General features: G+C 38.7%; 1 protein-coding gene across 1 annotated transcript in view; it reads right to left on the minus strand.

Moving 5' to 3' along the window:
* Window positions 1-20619, minus strand: part of LOC149276100 (NHS-like protein 2) — a 72825-nt gene extending 52206 nt beyond the window's left edge. The window contains exon 1 of the mRNA XM_089503908.1: window positions 20532-20619. Coding sequence (XP_089360034.1) covers window positions 20532-20619 — 88 coding nt within the window. The remainder of the gene's footprint in view (window positions 1-20531) is intronic.
* Window positions 20620-22367: the final 1748 nt, after the last annotated feature.

A 22367-nucleotide genomic window follows, 5' to 3' on the forward strand; every position in this document is an offset into this window, starting at 1 on the left:
CTTGCTTCTCTGTTTGTGCGGTGAGTTCCCCATCATTCTGCAGCAGGAGCCTGTCCTCCTATCCTCTTTCTTTCTCTCTCTCTCTCCTTTCTTTGCTCCTATACTCCCCCTCTAGGTATTTACATCACCTCTGCCTGTCTGCAGGTTTCAGCATCTCTTCTCCCTCCCTTTCTCCCTTCTGTCTCCTCCTCAAGCTACAGTTTTTTTTTCAGTTATTTCTATCTCTCCTTCTCTTTTTACCTCCCAATATCCTTGCCATTTTACTTGCACAGTGTATCTCCTCTTAGAATATTAGCATCTCTATTCCTTCTCACCAAATTATTGCTGTCAGTATCACCCTCCTCCCAGCCTTCTTTTTTCTCCCTATCCTCAAATCTCTCTCTCTCTATCCCCACCTTCTTTTACCTTCTCCTGTTTCTCCTGGTCCTCATAATTCCTCTTGCTGATGCACCTCTATTTCTCTATTCCCTTCCTATCTTGCTGTCTATCCCTCTCGTCAGTCTGCAGAGATCAGCTAGTCAGTGGTCCAGCCGCTCTGCCTCACTGTATCTGGTCCCCTCTTATCTCTCTGGCTTATTCTGTTCACATACGTCGCTCTGCTGATACCCCTCCCTGCATCACCACTGCATACAGCTCCCTCCCTCCGCTTCTCTGCTTATCACCATACCTCTTTCCCATTCTACCTCCCCGCACAGCTAACATTATATATATATATATATATATATATATATATATATATACAACCTACACGTTGTATATGTATTTGTCTATGAATATATCCCTATTTTGCTTCTTATTGTCTCCTCTACTTAATATCTCTGCATCCCTTCTGCATTTTCTCCTTATCGTTCTTTCTTAAGCCCCTTTCTTTTCCCTTGTGCTATATCTCTCACTTCACGCTCTTTCCCCCTTTTCCTTCCTTTCTTCATTCTTCTAACTAGGGGAGAATGGTTTCGCAGCAGGGATGTGTCTCAGAGATGCTGATGTGAGCACAGTTGAATGATGTAGTCAAGTCCTTGCCTCTGCTCAATGTATATTTTTCCTCCCTTCCCTTATTTTCTCGGTTTCTCCTCCCCTACAGTCTTAAAGGGTCAGTCCTATGTAGGAACACTGCCAGTATATTTCATTGATTAATGAATGTGTGTCATAAGTAAGAAAGTGGCACAAAGGACATAACATGGTTAACATATTTAAAGATTACTATTTTAGAGGAACAAGTATTGCAGTTGTAAATTTAATGGATTGGGGTAAATCTTGTATCAGAATAAAATAACACTTTTAGGTTTGGTGCAAAATAATGTCATCTATCCTGCTTTCCTGTAGATATATATTTGTTGACATGTAACGTAACTAAATATGAGAATCCAATCTAACTTGATTAGAGTATTGCCTTGCACTTAGAACTAAGGTAAATTGTAATGGAGTCTTGTAGGACAGGATCAATGAATGTTACAGAAATATTTATTTCACGCCTTCCATTTTGACACTTGTGTTATATAATGCTTTTTCTGTGCCAATTATTTCTATAATGATAATAATTATTATTATCATTATTAGTTATATTATTAAATTGGTCATCATACACATAACAGTCGGTAATGAACACGCATACATAGGGAGTAAAGGTTGGGTATAACATTGACAATTGTCATATAAATAGTCCCTGGAACCTATATATATAATATAGGTAAGTAATTAAGATAATATTTCTGCTGGCATCTCTTAGATCGCAAGCATTACAAAACTTTGCTCTATGCACATACAAAAGCCGCAGTATAGTCAATTTCTAATCCTGCTTCTTGGGCAAAAAAAATCATATTTTTATTTTCCAGACATGGCATTTTGTGCTAACTGCACATTCTTTCCCTTGATACTTTTGTGCATTGCATTCAATTAAAATCAGTCCAAACATCTAACATGGTCAGAGGGACACTTTGTTTTAGGGGGTGTCCTTAGAGGCACCGCTAGGGTGGGGAGATTTTTACAAACCTTTTATGTGACTTTGTGACAATTGAATTTTGATCAATAAAAATAAGTAATAATGTCATTTATAACCTTCCTTTCTGTTATTTATATACACCGTAGTGTCATAGGGCTGTTAGAACACTGTGATTCACCCATACTCAACAAACTTCTAGAAAAGGGTGGCAGATGGGTCTGTTCACACGTGTTGGCCTTTCATAATAAAAAGTGAAGTGAGACACTTAAAACCACAACTCTCCTTCCAACTTTCCCTTTAGTGAATAAACCCCAGAGAGGGATTTATTACCAATGAGGTAGTGTCCCAAATACGAAAAATACAGGTACAAGGCCCAACAAACTGAAGTTTATTTTAAAAAAATGCTTGCATTTATGAGACTTGTTAAAATTTAAAAAAAATTGTTGAGAAAAGGTATTTAATAACCTAATGCCTCCTACTTACTGTTAATCATCCGGTAATAGCGTATATATACTTAATGGGTTTTGGTGTCTACATAAGGAAATTACATGGGTCTAGACTCTTAAACCTATAGAAGACCCTACAAATGATGGATGATTACTATGAATATTAATTTACAAAAATTTTTACAATTATTGTAGCAAGCTGTTTCTTTAAATGCTGCTAAGGGCTTAAAAAAGGTACATAAAGGATCTTGGCTGTTGCAGTTACTGCAAAAAAGGTAGCCCAAAACACATTGTGACATTTTTACAATTTTGTCATATATATATATATATACTATATATATATATACACTATGTATGTATGTATGTATATATATATATATATATATATAGTATATAGCTATCTATATCTCTCTCTCTCTCTATATATAATATATATATATCTATATCACAATTAAATTATACTGAAACACACCCCTTACATTTGAGTAAGGAAAGCAGACAGAAATACATCTGCAACCATCTAGTTACAGTAAGGGGCTAAGTTTCTATTTCCTATGAGAGGATGGTCTGTGCACAGAGTTAGCTCTGTTAACCTGCAGCACTGCGTGGCTGTGACAGCCTTCCTTGACGAAGTTGAGTAGATGCTTCACTGCTCTCTTACGCCCTCTTCTGATCATTGTTCAGCCATTACAAGTATGTAGAGAAAACGGTTGTAGGTGTTTATTGAGTAAGTGCTTTTAGAACTATGAGAGGCTGGCCACCTAAAGAAGTACTATGTAAATCTAAAGCTCTAGTATATTCTCTATGTTTTTTTGGGAAAAAAGGAGCAGACAATTAAAATGCTACATACCTGTACGTAGTACATACATTAGTATATGAGGTAACCGTGAAAGAGCACTTTTTAAAGGGACGTTTAACATCTCAAAAACTATTACAAAGAATTATTCATGTTAAAGTACTTACTTTAGGTAAAAGCTGCAGTTTATGAGTTCTTTACGATGCATTCTTAAAAAAAATACTTACCAGATGGACATCTCTCATCCAACATGACACCACATCCTGCGTGCCCATAAAAATGTATGCTTGGCTAAAAGGTCCTGGGGGTGAGTAGGAAGCTGCACCGGGCCAGGCCTAGGGCAGCCATCAATTAAATGCACCACTGTTTACATCCCATGCCTTCTGATATGGTACTCAGGCATTTTGAGTGTACAAATAAATATACATTGTGTAGTCAACACTAACAAAACTAAAAACCAAAGCTCTCAGAAGTCGATACAGGTGAAATCCACATGTTTATTGCATTAAGATAGTGTATACGTTTTCATCTTCTACATTTATATAATAAAAGTGTGGATTTCACCTGCATCTACTCCTGAGTGCAGTTATTTTCTTTTTTACTGGTATTTACTGGATACTTTGCACCACGTTGGAGCAATGGGGCTATTTACCTAAGATCGGCACACGGTGTATACATTGTGCAAGTAGAATTACTGAATAAATCCCAACTCTCCCCAATCAGCCCATGGTTGTACAATAATGCAGACCCTTGTGGCTGAAAAACCACTCTGGCCCCAGGCCCTAAGCAGTTTTCTAGGATGCCTAACAAGTTATCTGTCCCTGTCCCACTAAGCTGAGGTCTTGCAGTTAGCAATGTGTGCCATGAATAGTTATAAATGTACAAGCAGCAGAAACACTGTATATAAATCTATAAACTCTCTAACAGCGATGATACCATGCCTTCCTAGTACCCAATTGTCCTAATTGTCAGGTACTGTCCCATCTCTGACCTCTCATGACAGGCCCACGAAGCTATGAAATCAGTTGAGTCTTCAATCACAACTCCCATGTGGCCTCCTCCTAATTTATTGAAGCTGTGCATTGGAATATGGCGTCATAGCTTGGCATACATTGCCAAATGGGTATCCTTGTTTATGTTACCCCTCTAGGATGGTCCTTTTTATTGTTGCGCTAATATTGGCTTTTAGGGTAAGGTTTATTAAATTTGATTTTGATATTTACTGCTATGTGTAATAAATATTTTTAACATTTGCTAGGGAGTGTTTTCACTGATTGTGAATTACTATATGACAAATGAACACAACCAGCTGTTAAAAGCTGTAACACAGCTGTCAGTAGAAAATAAGCAAGCATTCTGCTCTCCTGAGTTCACTAGGGGTGTAGAATTAATCTGTTATGATAACATAATCCTCCCAACAAATCACTGCGGGGTGATTACAGAAACTCAAACTCATATAATTTAAAGGGACACTCATGTCATCCTATGCACTGAATGGTCCCTTTCCATTCCTGTGTGGTCCCATTCCAAATGCACGGAGGGATTCTCACAATCCTCCCAGATGAATTTACCCCTTTCCCTGCCCTCTAGCTATTTGGCTTGCAGGAGATCTGTTTGGCTGAACACAATTACTGCAATGTGATATAGTCACCACTATTCAGCACCAGCACTGGGTCTGTGAGGTTTGAAAGAGTCCCCCTGTGCAGAAACTGCTCGCATTAAATTCAGCTGGAGCACTTTTCTACCAATGGTTGGCATTGATACACCAATCAGTGGCACAAAACATTGTCCTGCGGAGGAGGGATCTATAGTTTTAGTGAATGCATATTAAAGTACTTATTACTTAATAATACACGGTATTGATAAGGCTGCATTTGACACTACACTATCTTCTTCACATAAATATTTGTTTACTATAACTAATGTAACTTCACTTTAACCAATGTGACTTAAATATACAATCCAAGTGCATTTCAGTACTGGACTGGGATTGCTGGTTTTGATAAAGCCCAACTGGATAATTAACTATATGAAGGGCTCGCTTTCCATGCAGTAGCCCCCCAGTGATTCTGTTTTTATTCTATTTTTTCAAGCATTGTTTATAATAAATAAGTACCCCCCTCCAACATTTTGTTACATAGACAGTACATTGTACATACCCTGGATTGCCTCTGTAGGTGTGAATTCAGCCGAACATCTGCAGAAGGAGAGCTGAGTGGTCCCGCTACATCTAACCCAACACGAGGTTTATTTAAGAAAGTGTATTTTGTCCCTCTGGAAAGGGAGGAGAAACATGCAGTCTAAGGTTGTGCGTAGCTTTTTCCCTCCCTGCATCTCTCCCAAAACTAATTCCAGATTCTCCCCTCACTGCCTAGCCAGCCCCCTATCCGCTGGGAACAAAGACTTTAACCCATACTTTGCCATACATAAAAAGAAAGTTAAAGGGGTAAAATAAAGTTCGACTACGTCTATTTAACATTCATTCGTACAGCCCCACCCCTAACATAATACAGCTGGAAGATATAAAATTCAGATGTTTGGAGAGTGTTAGGGGATGCAGAACAGTTTACTTAGCTGAATGAGAAAAAATGGATATTGCAATATTAGCCCAAGAGGCTTCTGATGCCTGTAAAGCTTATGTAACTTTATATCGTTTTCTGTGTTGGCTCAATAAAAAAGTATCAATTTAGCCAAATGAAGCTATGAAACTGCTGGATCGGTTTTTATATTGTAGCCTTCATCATATTCTCACATTCAATTGCTATGGCTTATAACATAGAAATTCTCTAGAAAGCGTTTTTCATACATCCACCTTCCATTCCTCTCACTGCTGTTGATCAGCAACCTTTCTGTCAAGCTATTTTGATCACCCTTTACTCTCCTGCAGAGCAACTTTGTTGTCCACCTCTTCATCTTTTATTGCCTGTGCTGCAAAAATATGTAATTTAACACTAGATCATCATTTCTTGATATTTCTCTCCACGTGAGTCGCTTCAGGTCAAGAATTCCCTCACCTCCTGATGCTACAGAACCTCACAACGACCTCTTCCCTCATAGCTTCTACTGTTGTTTGAAGAACATCGGAAAGCTAAAAAAATTAACTGGTCTAAATCTTCCTGAAAACACCTCCTAATTTGTAGAAATTCCTTGCATTGAATAAATAAGTTTTACACCTTTAACCACTGACCCTTTAATTTTAGGCTAAGGAGGGGGTTTGCAAAAGGAATATAGAGTCAACTGTCTTCATTATGTATTATACATGTCTCCGAACATGTCAGTTATCCAAATAAAGACACCTGTTTTGGGGTTTGTGGCTAGAGGTAGGGAGGGCCAGACGTAGAAGTTGGCTAGGTCAGAGGTGAGGCTGAATAGCCATCTTGCTGCCCTTAGAGTTGTGAGGTCTCCATGCGGGACAGGGATAGGGGTTATATGATGTGCCATGACATGACCGTGCGGTAAAAGAGCGTCCGCTTGCACAGTGTTCCACTGGCTATAAAGAACATCTTCAGGCAAGGTTAAGGTGTGAAGTATGAGAGATACAGTAAGGTGTGATGGAGTGACTACCTGGGACAGCGGCACAGCACCTGAAAATTGGGGCTATCCTGGAAAACTAGGACCATTGGAAGGTATGATTATAAGGGCCTAACCAAGGCAGGTTTGTCACAATAGAAAGATGCACAGGTTGTCTTGTGAAATAATCACAGCTTTATTCTAATTGCAGTTTTATGTTGAGACGCTCAATCCTTAAATGGTTGCATAAACCGCATGGGCATTGTCACACCAACTTGTGTAGTGCATACATGGACTTGCTACTTGGTAGAGATGGTATGGCCAATTTCAGTATGAGAGGGGTTAATTTGATTGTACAGTCATGTGGTGCCAAAAGGTCTTGTGAGATAAATGTGTCCTTTGAAGCTCGGACTCCAACCGGGGCCTTCTACAGGGTGTTAGGTCCTGCAGTGGAGCTGCCGTTTTGTCTAGGTTCAAATGTAGACGACCATATGCCTGTTTCCCCCTCATAATACTGGATTCTTTGATATGCTAAGTGACCACTAGCAGTCAGGAAAACCATCTCATATCCAGGTCATATCCAACACATATCAATAATAACTCATATATTCATTATCATACCTCCTTGTGTGCATACCTAGAACGGGGAAAGCGCAGCCTACAAAAAGAGTACAAACATGACAGCGCAACGTAAACGGTTTGGAAGGAATTGTGAAGTCTATGATGGTCAGTCATATGTAGCAAGTGTGACATATCTATGGACTTCACAATTTACAGGAAATTCATAAATGCATGAATTATGGCTGTGGCGAGCACAGGAGGGACGATAAAATGAAAATAAGTTATTTTGACGGATATGTTTCCACTACTCAAGGGGGAGGTCACTTATGGTACACCTTCCCTCTGCTTATACCACCTCTGGGCCGGCTTGGAAACTCGAGATGAACTGGGAAAGAGTATAAAGTTAGTGAAAGAAGATTGGTCAGTGTGCTTACTAGGGGCCAAGATCTAATTTTGAGTAAGTCGCCATCTTTCCTTGCCGGAGCCCTACGGACAGAAAAACTGTTACTTGACCATTCAGTGAGTAGTTAGGTTTTCTGTAATTTTCTCCTTTTTATTTTATCTGTTTGGTGTAAATAATCTGTTTATCATATTTTTGTGTATGCACTGTGATTTTTTTATTCATAATAAATATTCGTTTATTAAGTTCTGCCTTTGTCTGGTAAAGACTCATGTTACCTGAAGAGACCGTTTTATTGGTAATTTAAATCACATAATTATTGTGTTAAAATATACTGTGTGGGTTTTTTTAGTCTGATTCGTTTGGGGTACCAAGGCACTCCATTTCTAAATTGTCTTGGTGGTGGCAGCGTTATTTTGATATTTGTTATATCATTATAGTTAATTGCGGGTGGTATTAAGGGTGGATATTTGTATTTTTATCACTATTTCCGGTCTAGTGCAGACAGATAGTGAATTTTAACCCTTTTACCACCAGAACCAAGTCACGCGCACGCTTGGAGTAGAGTGCGTTCGTGACAGGCATTTCAAAAATATACCACACAGTCAGTGGCGCATGTAAAGAAACCTTTTAATTATCCTTTTTTTTTTTTTGCAGGATGTGCTAATTCCTCAATATACTGTAATATCCCTGATCGTATTTGAAAATACATAACTTCTTGTACCAGAAGGCTGCATCTGCCCTGCATAATGCATAGTTCAATCTGTGACGTGACTGACAGAATCTTACGGATTCATATTCTACAGCGCTAACCATGTTCTTCTTGCAGGAGTGAAGTTAGAGAGTTAAAAGTGCAACTCTCCAGTAAGCTTAACAGCAAACTCCATATTTAGTGAATACTATGGTTTCCTTTGTCTTTAACATATACGGTACTTTCCTCCCATACTTTAACGCCCTTTGTGTATTAAAAAGATTTTTAACCACTTTACCGGTTTCTATCATATCACTTGTCTCATCTTTCTTCTGTTAAACATGCTTGTTTATATGCACAGAGGTTAAAAAAATGAATGACACAAAGACATCTAACCGCTAAACATTTTGGAGCTGCAGCGCCCTCATGTGGTATTTTCTATACCTACAAATCACATGAAAATTTTTTTTTATTGCACATTATTATTATTATTATTTATAAGGCCAACAATTTACGCAGCGCAATACATATATTCAAGGGGTATGACAAGACGAGATTTGACAGACTAAGACAAGCCGATACTTTAGGTGGAGAGAACCCTGCTCGCAAGCTTAGTACCATGTATTATAATATTCTGTAAGGTAGCATTGAATGTAGCATCATATGGATCACTCTGAAAGTGATATTTGTCTAATTTATGTGACCATTTGACTTTCATTCATTCAAAAATAATTATTATATTTATTGGGAAAGTTAGGGAAACTAGGTAGCAGAGAATGGGTTATATTAGGCTAGGTTTCCACTTGGGTTTTTGTCCTGCGTTTTTTTTCTTGATAAAAAACGCCAGGAAAAACACCAAGAAAACTGCCACTGCATTCTCCTGCGTTTTGGCGTTTTTTCTGGCGTTTTAGCCTTTCTGTGGAAATTGCATTTTTGACCTTAGGCAGTTTTTCCAGCCTTTACACGTTGGAATTTTCACCCAGCAAGGGATTAGGATAAATGGCAAGTATCTGCCCCCTCCTGGTGTCATTTCTTGTAGAGTTCTACTTAAACACGCCCCGGCGGACCCTTTTGTCTCTTTTCTGTGGTTTGTAAGGCATGCTTTATTCCGAATGTCTGCTCCTCTAGGAAGATTGGCCCCAAATGATGGTGCAAATTGTTTGCTGTTGCTTTTGGCACGCAGGATCCAGTTGGGTATGTTTGTTTGTAATGGCATGTTTGTTCCAAATGGTGTAAAATTCAATATGAACTTTTGTTCTGTGTGAAACTGTTTGTTTCCAGCCTATTTCTCGTAGGACACACAGATACTGGGTCCATCCTCTGCATTGTAACAGTGGAAAAAAACGCCATAAAAAACACCAAGGCAAAACCCACATGGCTTTTTCATGGCGTTTTTTCTCTCCCATAGACTTCTATTGGAGAAAAACGCCAAGATTTCCTTGCAAAAAACGCCAGAGTGTCAACATGCTGCGATTTTGAAAAACTGCCACAGAGCCCAAAAAAGCAGAAAAACGCCAAAGAGGACTGAAAAAACGCCAAACAGAAAAACGCCAAGTGGATATGGCATTGTGCGATTTCCTATTGAAGAACAGCCAACATCTGGCCGCAGCGTTTTTATGGGCGTTTTTAGCAAAAAAAACCCAAGTGGAAACCTAACCTTATGGTGCCAACGGGTCTGTGAAAGGAAACGCTTTATAACTGATAACACTATTTGCAGGCACTGGCAGGAATTCCTCTGTCATTTTTTTAACACCTCTGCGGTTCTCCCTTTCCTTCCATGGAGTGAGGTTGTTTTACATGGGGCTGTCACAACATCCCGGGGGAGGGGTTGTTGTTGCACAATGTAGTGTAAGCTAGAGCTAGGGGTTGTAGTGTGTGTGCTGTGCTTGGAAGAATCAAGAGTGTTCCTGGAGGATCAGATTTACTGCGAGGACTGGGGTTTGTGAGTGGACATGGAAGATACCAGGGAACTGCCTGGGTGAGGATGAGCCATCCAACCTACTTGGACCACATCTCCCCCTAATGGGTGATCAGGCTTCCCTGTGCGTCACTGCTTCATTGGTAGTCTAAACTAATCGAATGGAGCCAGTTACTCAGTAATATATCTGAAAGGCTGTAAGGCAACACTATGTGCTGATCTTTTAAGATTATTTATGGAAAATATGGCTGATGTGGCCACCATATTACTGTTACTTGCAAAGTTACTGTACCACTGGTAAATAGTAAAGTATCTATTTTTAAGGGAAATCCAGCTGGAAATCAGAACACGATTGTGGCACACATGACACAGCATGCAGTGTAAAGGTATAAATCCTTATGTTGCAAATAGTGTCTAATATCTTAACACCAGCCACATATTTTGCTCAGGCTAACAATGGCTCAAAGTGTCTGAGGTCTGCATGAAAAGTGACACTTAATTGAAGCGAACACTAAATCTACTGTCTGTAAACCATGCTGAGAAACAAGAACTAAGGGACACTTACACTACCATTCAAAAGTTTGGGGTAACTTAAAAATGTCCTTGTTTTTGAAAGAAAAACACATTTTGTCCTTTAAAATAACACGACCATTGTAGCTGGAAACAGCTGATTTTTAATAGAATATCTTCATTAGTGTATAGAGGCCCATTATCAGCAACCATCACTACTGTGTTGAATGGCACATTGTGTTTGAGAATCCAAGTTTAAGTTTAAAAGGCTAATTAATCATTTGCAATAATGTTATAGCTAGAATTTTCCTTGTTTTCCATGAAAACAGCTCAGTGACCCCAAACCTTTCAACAGTAATGTGTGCATAACTTTAAGTAGGTTTTCCTGCATTTTGCTTCAAGTAACAAAAACCTACATTGCTTGGTACTCCACAATAAAAATATGCCACATACAGAAAACAATGGTACTGAGGCAAACTCATAGTGGCCACTCTTCACCACTCACAGATTCATTCAAATGTTTTAATATGTCCATAAAGTGGTCTAGCCTTATGTATATTTCACAATAGACATTAGCCGAGGAAATTGACATTCAATGGCATCAGCGGGGATGCAAATGGTGGTGGTCTGTACTGAACCATGGCTGCAAGAAAGGGGTGAGGGTCCTGACTGCTCTTCGTAGGTGAAGGACACATTTAAGTGGTCAGGGGCAAGTCTACTAAAGTTCCTTCCATCTCTATCCATTGTTTGAAGTGGTAGATGCTCACACAACTATCTGCTGTAAGGGCCCCAAGCCTCCTTTATGCCTCCATAAAGGGAATCGTTCAAAACAAAATGTACTATAGGTGTGTGAGGGGCCTTTAGAAACCCTGCAAGCAGTAAGATTTAAATATTTTGGAACAGATCAAGTAAGGGGTGATAATGTAGATATTGTATGTGGGGTCAGTCTATTTAATTTGAAACCTAGCTGCCAAGGCCACAGACCAGGCGCAAGTCTTAGAGACGTTAATTATTTCAGAATTAATATATTTGATTTGTGGATGTATAACAAATACCAGCATATTGTCAGCATACACCATAACTTTATTCTGGTGAGATACGAGTCTCAGGCCATGGATGGTGTTACTTGCACAAAATTGCCTCCAGGAATGGTTCAATCATCAATGTGAAAAGGAGAGGAGACAGAGGACAGCCTTGATATTTTCCCCTTCTAATTTTCCACCACATTTTATGAGGATCTACTCTCTGTGATCTGTGTATAATGCTGTGATTTTCACATATTACACCATTGGCATTAAGGTAGCAAGCATAAGTTGCCAGTCAAAAACCTCTTCTGCATGTAGTAAAGCACAAAAGTTGTTGGCTAAAACACCTAGCCGTAACAATCACTGTCAGGTTCCTATCAGGTGTCTCTTGCAATTGTCTGGAATGAATGTAACATTATCTGTGTGAACCTTATCCAGTATGGAGTTACAAACCTTGACCAAATGGGCAGAAAGTGTGGTTTTAAAGGCCTTATATTATGATAAGCACAGCGGTCTTCTTAGTTTGCTATGTTTTCATGGCCTGATAAAGCTCTTCTACAGTAATTGGGTATTTCAAAAGTAGAGTTACCTGAGGTGTCAGCAACCAGGAGGTGCAAACCTGGATATATATTGTTTTTTTCCTAGATCTTACCTTAGAAATATACTTTTCATAACATTCAGGCGAGCCAACCGACATATCTATTGCCATATTTGCAGAAGAATCACCTAGAGCGTAAGAAGGATCAATGACTCTTATGATTCAAAAGGTATCCTATTTATCTATGGGATGCTAAGAGTTCCTGATACACTGGGAAAAGATGAATTAAAACCCCCAAGTAATCTTAGTCTGGAGTGGAATCAAAAGCTATAGTACTTGTTATGTCCTGTCTACCCATTGTACAGCGCTATGGAATTTGATGGCGCTATATACAACAATAAATAATAATAAGAAGAAGAAGAACCAGTGAGTGATTACATCATGTGGCAGGGCAATGAGTGTTAAAAAGCCTCAAGTTAAAACAACATCAAATAGTCAAGTTTGGAGTGGCATTTATGTGAGTAGCAGTATGCATAGTCACAAACGTCAAGGTGGAATGCCCACCAGCAATCAACCATGGCATAGTTAGCTTTGCTTGCAGATAAATAATTCTTATTAAGAATATGCATTGTTTGATGGCGAGGCTGCATAGGAGAGTAATCTAAAGTAAACTATCTCAGACTGCAGCCATTCAGGCAACAAAATAATCTCATCAGTTTACTATATTATGTATTATTAGCAAGTAGGAAAGTAAAGTAAATCCTGATCCTAAACTAAAACTTTGCTTATGAATAACTTTAGAAAGAGACGGTTTCAACTGTGCAGATAATAAGGGAGGATCAAGTAATGGTTGAATCATGAAAAGCCCTTAGGACATCACTGTGGGGAAAAGCAAACAGCCTCTTTCTACAAGCCCCCCCAAAAAGCATATATTAAGGTCAGCAGAAAAAAAAAGGTTAATATACATGCTTTGTTTGATTCTTGACAATATAATACTCACAGATTATCGAACATATATAAATGATTGCAGTTCCATCCACAGAAATGTACAATAATGGAGCAACGTCTAATCCATGAAGACCTCGTTACTGCTAGAAGCACAGCTGCAGCCACTGGCACTTCATTGAAAGTAAACCAGTGTAACACAGAGTCAGTGATTGGGGAAAACCAAAAAATAATCCGCCCTACTCGGTTTCATAGAGTCCTGAATAAACCCACAGTGTATCTAATAAGGATGGCACATGTCTACACCAATACATTCTGTATCTTGTGTTCCAGGCTTAGGGCCAGAAGATCTGCAAGAAGGAAATATGGGTAGCGAGTTACATAAAGGATTTTCATACTTTCAGAAAACACAAATGTATCAACCCTCTGTTCAGTAAATCCCCAGTGGTAAAAAGATTAAATACATATTGTATATGGAATGATGAAATACAAATGTTGCACGTCCTATGCATTAAATATGTCTCTTAAGCGCAGCCTATATTATACCTATTATATAGAGAGTCTGTGTTTAGTCTCACTAAGTGCTGTGGGTAAGCAGCTACCCAAGGTTTTCTTACTGCTATTGATGGGATGCATTCAAGCTAACATTACAAATGGCTTCTGTTGTTTCATACAGATCCAGTTCTATTAATTACTTTTTTGTGGGATAAGTGGACCAGTGTCCTACCAAAGCCTACCATGAAATACCATAAGCAATATTTTGCCTTAACTGTCATAAAATGTACCCAGGCTATTATATAGTCCCCTACCAAACACATAATTTTATTGAGTATCACCCTTAGATATATCATCATTATGGAATTTGAGATAAATGACATATATGAATAGCTCCCAAGTGTTCCAATTTACAGGGGCACGCTAGACCTAGTTCATGTAAAATCCATTTTGGAGTTTATTTTGTGTAGACTTCAATGGTGTCCATTGTCCATAGTCTTATGGGCTTCATAAGCCTAAGGCTAGGTTTCCACTTGGGTTTTTTTTGCTAAAAACGCCCATAAAAACGCCAATTCAGCCACACGGCGTTTTTTTAGTGAAAAAACGCTGCGGCCAGATGTTAGCTGTTCTTCAATAGGAAATCGCACAATGCCATATCCACTTGGCGTTTTTCTGTTTGGCGTTTTTTCAGTCCTCTTTGGCGTTTTTCTGCTTTTTTGGGCTCTGTGGGAGTTTTTAAAAATCTCAGCATGTTGACACTCTGGCGTTTTTTTGCAAAGAAATCTTGGCGTTTTTCTCCAATAGAAGTCTATGGGAGAGAAAAAACGCCATGAAAAAGCCATGTGGGTTTTGCCTTGGCGTTTTTTATGGCGTTTTTTTCCAGTTACAATGCAGAGGATGGACCCAGTATCTGTGTGTCCTACGAGAAATAGGCTGGAAACAAACAGTTTCACACAAAACAAAGTTCATATTGAATATTACACCATTTGGAAAGGCTAAAACGCCAGAAAAAACCCCAGAAAAAAACGCCAAAACGCATTTTTCCTGGTGTTTTTCATCAAGAAAATAACGCAGGACAAAAACCCAAGTGGAAACCTAGCCTAAGACTGGCTTTGTGTCTGCAGATTTGGATTTAAATTGAGGGGTTGCTATTATGTTTTTCAATACAATGTATGCATCCAGCTTAACGTATCTTAAGTTTTGTGTTATCGTTTCTTTTTAAGTTATGGAGAACACCACAAGCAAGATTTGCAAATACTTGAATGTATACTGTATATTATTTACACAACTATATCACATTCAATAGCTTAATGGTTTAGAGATGAATAATCAAACAATGACCTGCAACATTGACAAATGTTCCAAACATGCTTCCAAACCGCTACACTGTGCTGCAGTTATATGGTCTTCTTTCCCACATAGGCATTTCAGGTGTTTTATGATTTGAATCAGTTGTTCAAGCAACTTTTAAACATCACCCTAATAATGAAGATTTAACGGCTGGAACAATGAAAAAAGGTGAGCTCACTTAGACTCACTGGCCACTTTATTAGGTACACCTGTTCAATTGCTTGTTTCATCTTGTACAGCGCTGCGGCACTGGCACTTTGGCATTGAAATCCCTGTAGGGCCACGTGAAATCATGGTTACTAGGAAATCATCCTTTGTAAAACTGGGCAACAATTCACTATTTACATGGTACCTACTAGGCCTGAGTAGAGTTTTAGCCTAATAGAGCAATTTCACATGGAATTTTTGTCAAAGAGTGTGGGAACATGAATTACTATTAGAATCAAACACAAATCCCACAGATATTGTCAGTGTAAACTACTGGAAATTGTGGAATGGGTACAGTTTTTTTCATCAGCTTGAGCTCTCTGGGGACACTAAAGAATATTTTCTGGAACGTTTTGAAGGGCTGTGAGAATTCCCAGGCTAAACAACATTTAAATGATTGTCCCATGAGATGGATAATGAAGAGATATGATTGAAGCTCTTAGAACCAGTTGACCAAATCAATTAAAAGGGAGTAACTGTTGAAAAGAAGAGGTTTTAGAAATTAAAGGAAATAAAAAAACAACAGTTATTAAGGACACATTGGAAAGATCCACCAATCAGCTTTATTGTTGGGTTGATATAAGGAGCCCAATGGTGAGCTGTAATTAGGAAAAATATAACTTGCTAAAGGGTGAGGTTCTGAGGAATCAATAAGCTACACAATACAGTTGGGAGCAGCTGTATGAGAATATGATTACAAAGAGCTAAATGTTTACTCTGAAAATAACCCACACATCCTGCAGATTAGAAGGTCATAAACAGAGTCATGGAACTCATACACATAGATATCCCAAGACAGATTCTGTCCTCCACCTTACAAATTGGCATAAAGCCCACTTAAAACTCATGAAAACAGTATCCCATGACTAAACATTAACACAATAACATGCTCTATTGAGTCATACTAGCCTCAAAAAACATGTTGGGGGGAGTTGTGGTTTTAACTCCTTCAATTCACTATTCATAATGAAGGGCCATCACGAGCAAATGGATCCAGCAAGATTGGCTTGTCCCTGTATATAATGCTTAATGCAATGGGTGAGGAGATGATGCATTATACAGGATCAGCCAAGCTCTCCCTGCAGCAGAGGATTACTAGAGTTAACCGTTCATGATGTATAATGAAGACAAGGAACTGAAACACAACTCTCCTGCCAGCTCTCCTTTTAGTATATAGATAGTATATAGTATATTGTGCGTTGACAGACTATCCATACGTGCACAGCAGTTGCTGGTGTACGTGTTCCAATATGTAACTCAAGCAACAATGCATGTATTAGCTAGATAGCACCAGAGATAACCATAGGGCAGACTCAGCAATGATTTAGTAAAAATGAATTTGGGGTATGCTATTCATAGTATAACAAAATGGTTATTCTACTGATATGTTTTTTCCCCCATCATATAAAACACTGTTTATAGACTAGAGATTCAGCAACATTTTATGAGATGCAACTCCTTATCAATAGCAAGTGGTCACACTACCTGTCAACAATACCAGTATATTTATATACGTACATATTGTTATGTCAATATTTAACCATAGAGAAATTAATATACAGACACATCCACACGTCAGTTTATATATATATATATATATATATATATATATATATATATATATATATATATATATATATATATATATATATATATAAAATACAGGAACAGAATACAACCTTAGGGAATGACCTAAGGTACAGTGCCTGTACTTTCGAGCCATTGTAGGCATGTATGACAGCTTGCATAAAAAAAAAAAAAAAAAAATTGGACCCTTAAAAAACTGAGAGATTCTCATATTAGATACATAGAATCCTTCTCATGAGTTTTTTGGAGGGGGCTCTTTCTCCACCCTTAAAATTCAAAGAGGCCCACTGGAGAAGCAGCAGAGAAGGGAGAAGGCTGTTTAGGGTAGGTTAACTAGACATAGAGAGTAGAAAAAAAACAAAACACCTGGTAGTCAGGGGAATGCAACAAAAAAGTTTTTATTATGGTAAACTATCAGCTGTCAGAGTAGTTTGGTCGGCTCTCTCTCTCTCTCTTTTGCTCTCCTTCACATTTCACTCTACCTAGGCAGACACAGTTTACATTCTGCAGACACAAGGTAGGTTATTTTAAACATGGGTGAACACAATAGGAATTGTAGACTGGGGTACTTTTGGCCAATCTTTACAACCTCACCTATTGTAACCTAAAGTTTTTATGTTGCGCATGTACATACTGGTCTGTTAGCTACTACTAACATGGTTGTATCCTTTTACTATTAATGGGTAACATTTGCCAACACATTTATGCAATAGGGAGGAGATATTGGGGTGGGAGAAGGGAAAGGCGGGGAGGACAATACATGGGCTGCAAAATTGCAAATTAAATTTATGAGAATTGCAAAGGTGTGGCCGTTCCCAACAGATCACTATTATGAGGCAGTAAGCCAGCTAAGCAATTTGGATGTGTTTTCCATGCTCATTTGGGGATGTTTTGTTATCTCCACTTCACACAGAGTTACTTTCAACTGATTAAAGAGAAAATGTCATCTTTGGCGTTTTTGCCAAATAAATAAAACTACCTTTTACCTATACATTTTTGTCACCACCAGTGTGATTGTTTTATAGATATTTGGGATAAGAAGAAATACTCATATTAATTCTAGGAACAATTAAGACATTTAGAGGGTTTCATCTTGAGCATAAAATACAGTGCGTTGTCAAAAACCTGGTTTTATTTCCTTTTGATCCAATAAATTTCCTTTTTATGCGGACCAAAGGCTGCCACTGTTATTAGTCATGTGATACTTTGGTGACCTTCCCTGCTCCAACGCCACACTAAGCTTGGTGTTTGTGCAGATGCTATTTATACCACTCCTACATTGACTTCCATTAGCCATTTTTTTACCATATGCAGTATGATAAGGATAAAGGTAGTTGTAGATTGGGCTAAACTAACAGAGCTAGAACATATACCGAGGGCTAATATGCAGCTGCTGGACAGTCAAAATGTTCAAGCATTGTACTGTAAGCAGCCCGTGTCATATCTGAGAACTTTCGAAGTGGTGGGTTTTGTTAATTTTTCTTAACTGTATTAAGATAACACAGAACATAAACACTATGGTTACCATATTTCCAAAGAGAGTTCCCAATCCATCAGTTTAAAAATGTAAACATACAAAACTGATCAATACTATTTTGTATTAAGGATTACAAAACACTATATTTTCTGTGACACATTAAAATACATAAATCGACAGCTTACAACATATATATATATATATATCCACATTGTTTTTGGGTGTTTGAATGTCTTTAAACAGTATTAGATGCATTCATTATCTAGTTTCACATTAGTATATGTTTGAAGAACGTTTCCTAGGCAGGGAATCTTAGGAATCTAAGCAAAAGTGTTGCTTATCGATGACCTTTAACTTAACCCTCTAATGCAAAATAAATACATTACCATATTTCAATCTATGATAAAATATACATTTGCCAAACTATTAAGTAAATAATCCCCAAGATGGATAAATGAATCAGAAGACTTGGAATAAATGTAGTTCCAATAGAATGGTCAATAAATGTGTTCTTAAAATGTATGTTATTAAAGGACACCCTTTAAAATGTCCCAGACACCCCCACTAAAGGAGAATGCATATCAAAGTACTCCGAATACCTTATTTTCCAACATAAAAAGAACAAAATAAAGAAGCTGCTGATGTGGTATTTTGCTGAGGGCTTCTATGGTCCAATATGCTGCTAATCAGGAAAGGGTTCCTATTAAAACCAACAGGAAAGCTTGCTGAGCGCACACACACACCGGAATCTGAAGAGACTACACTACCCTTACACACACCTGCCCATTAATAGGCATATACACATGCACTGCCCTTACACAAATATACACACACCAGCTTACAAACACACACATATATACACATACACTGCCCTTACACACACCTGTCCATAAACACGCATATACGCATACACTGCCCTTACACACAACTACCCATTAACACGCATATAAACATACACTGCCCTTACACACACCTGCCAATTACTACGCATATACACATACATTGTCCTTTACACACGACTGCCTTTACACACATATACACATACACCAGCTTACAAACATACAAATACCTACACTGCCCTTTCACACACCTGCCCATTAACATGTATATACACATAGACTTCCCTTACACAAGTCTGTCCATACACACGTGTATACACATACACTGCCCTCACACTCCCCTGCCTTTACACACACACACCAGCTTACAAACACACTGCCCATACACACACACGCATATACACAGCCCTTACAGACACACCAGCTTACAAACATACACATATACACAGCCCTTACACCCCTTTCTCCCCATCTCTTTCTTTTCTTATCTTCCATCATCATCTATCTTCCATCCTGTGGTGGGAGCGCAAGGTCTGTCACTCCAGGCCTCTGCTTTAGTGATCCCTCATCACTATCAGCCGGCTATTGATGCAGAGCACCGGGGTGATTTCAGATCCGGGCGCTCTGCATCCTTTGCATCATATAGAATCGCTAATGTTTTTTAGGGGCTTTGTGGTGAATCACATTGCTGGTAGTAATGTGATTCAACACGGAGCCCTGTTGAGTTGGTTAGGGAGATCCGTGATCTCCCCAACCAGTCCTGGAGGCTGCAGCTGCTGATCGGTCGGCTGTGAGCCCCCTCGCAGCTGCGCCGAGGCGAGTGCCTCACTCTTCCTACGGCCCTGCATAGGGGGATCCTTCAGAAAAACGTACACAACAAAAGCGTAAAGTGGCCTCACAGTTATACGCATTGAAGTGCATATGATGGCTTAAGTGTCCCTTTTTAAAGGGCAATTTCATTATTCCTATATTATATGGAATGAAAATTAAACTGTTACAAAGACCTACCATTCAACTCACCACTCGTGAAGAGCAAAAAGGCGCATTTTTTTAAGAATCAATATTAATTAGGCTTCCAAACCATATGATCCAATAACACAGATGAGACATATCCAAGATGATATAGCCAAACTGAAAACATGTTTTACTCAAAGGTTAGATAAAGAAAATATCAGCCGTTTTTTTTTTTAAATATATATTTGGCAATCATTTAAATATAAGAAAGAATTACTTTTTTTGGAAAGTAAATAAAACACACACAACTGATAAAGAAATTGATATATAGGCATCCCCTTACCCACATCCAGACTGGGATTCCGTAATGGTGATCTCAGCAGTTTGTGGTTACAGAGCACCCAGTACATGGCTCCTGTTCGGCGATGCATTCTCGTGATTCTCTTGTGCAATGAAAGTAGTTCCTCCTCAAGCTCTTCAAGGAGTGATACTGAGTGAATGCTTATATCAGAGAGCTGCAGAAGTAGTGTTATCAGGCAACGTACATGTGCATCTTGAAATTCATACACAGGAACAGCATCACCTGGAATGGGTGACACATTTTTGTATGTGAGAGATCTTGCAGAATGGTTGAGTGTTGGTTTTGGAGCATCACTGAACAACACAAGAGGCAATGCGTTTCTGAAATGACCTGGCGTTGGTACCAATGTCATACCATGTTTTGGAATTTCTGCACTCTCTCCGAGACTTTTGCAAACAACTGGACTCTGAAGCGTTCGTTTTTTTGATGCCCCAAGTAAACTTTGCAGAAAGTTGTGATTTCCCCAGGGTGACTGTGGGCTAACGGTTCTTTTGTAAAAAGGCATTTGGTCCAAGTATGGGATGAAATAATTTATAACATGCACATAGCACAAACACATCTATTCATAGTTTCAAAATGCAAATAATCGATACACTCCTTGTATTCAAATCTTCTTCAATTATCCAGATGGTAAAATACAGTGCAGATGGATGCTTGTATCAAAAATACTTTTCCACAAGTTTGCTTGCTTAAAGCTATAGCTGAGTACATCCAGCGATCCAAGACAGAGATGTGCGCAGACAAACTGAAAGACTTGTCTCTGTGATCTTGGTCATGTTGTCTTGTTTTTAGGGGTGCATTGCCAAGCATTCCTGGCACAGATAAATCTAACGTCCCATATCCTTGCAGTAACTGATATCACACTTCATGCAGCCTCTTCCTCTAAATGGTAGGGCTTGTAGTATGCGGGATTATTAAACGTTAGAGGTTTGCAGATTCCCAGACTAACCAATCTCCACCCACCGTACGGATGTTACAGTAACCTCTTCAATGCCGGAATTCAAAGCAACCAGACATGGAATAAGTACTGGTGTTTCACTTTAGCAAGTTTTTGAATACAGCAAAGAAAAATTCAATTGCTAAACACTTGCCTATGAATTAACCTGTTCATTACCCTACAGATGTACCAGTATGTCCATAAAAAGCAAGGCAGTGCATACTTTAGAATGAACCAGTATGTCATATGTCTTCTTTGGTGGCAGGGGTCTCTCCCTGCTCTTACACAGGAGGTAAGGGCAGTCTAAAAACAGCCTTGGCTCTAACATATATATATATATATTAGTGTAGATGTCTCGCATTTTATAATTGCCCCCCTCCGTACTTTGGTCCCGGTTTCCCTCCCCCAAATATGAAAGCTGGAGACACCACTGGATCACATTCAAAAATAAAAAGATATAGGGGCTTCAGCGATGTCATGGTGACCCTCTACAATAAAAACATTTGTGGGGTATTCCTGTAATAAGGGGATGTTAAACATAATTTGGGTCCTTGTTAGGCAGTGGAACCTACTTTGTATAAGAAATCGTATTACAAAACGTATTAAAAATTAGCACTTTGATTTAAAGTGTTTCTATAGCATCAAATGAAAAATTGTGTGGGCACATGAAAGTCTGTACTAAAGGGGTTCACATGCTTATTTAATTTTAGAGCACCCGGGGCTTTAAGGCCTTAAGGACCAGGGCTGTTTTACACATTGTGTCTTGGGACCATTTGGCACCGTTTCTTTGCATGCTGCTTCCAATAGAAGCAAATTTGGAGCAGTCGGCAACATTGGCGACATACCAGTTATGTCATTGGCGACAGAGGTTATTGTTATAC

This window comes from Sceloporus occidentalis, unplaced genomic scaffold (assembly GCF_023333645.1).
Source record: "Sceloporus occidentalis isolate IW3139 unplaced genomic scaffold, rSceOcc1.0.p SCAF_247, whole genome shotgun sequence".
Lineage (NCBI taxonomy): Eukaryota > Metazoa > Chordata > Lepidosauria > Squamata > Phrynosomatidae > Sceloporus > Sceloporus occidentalis.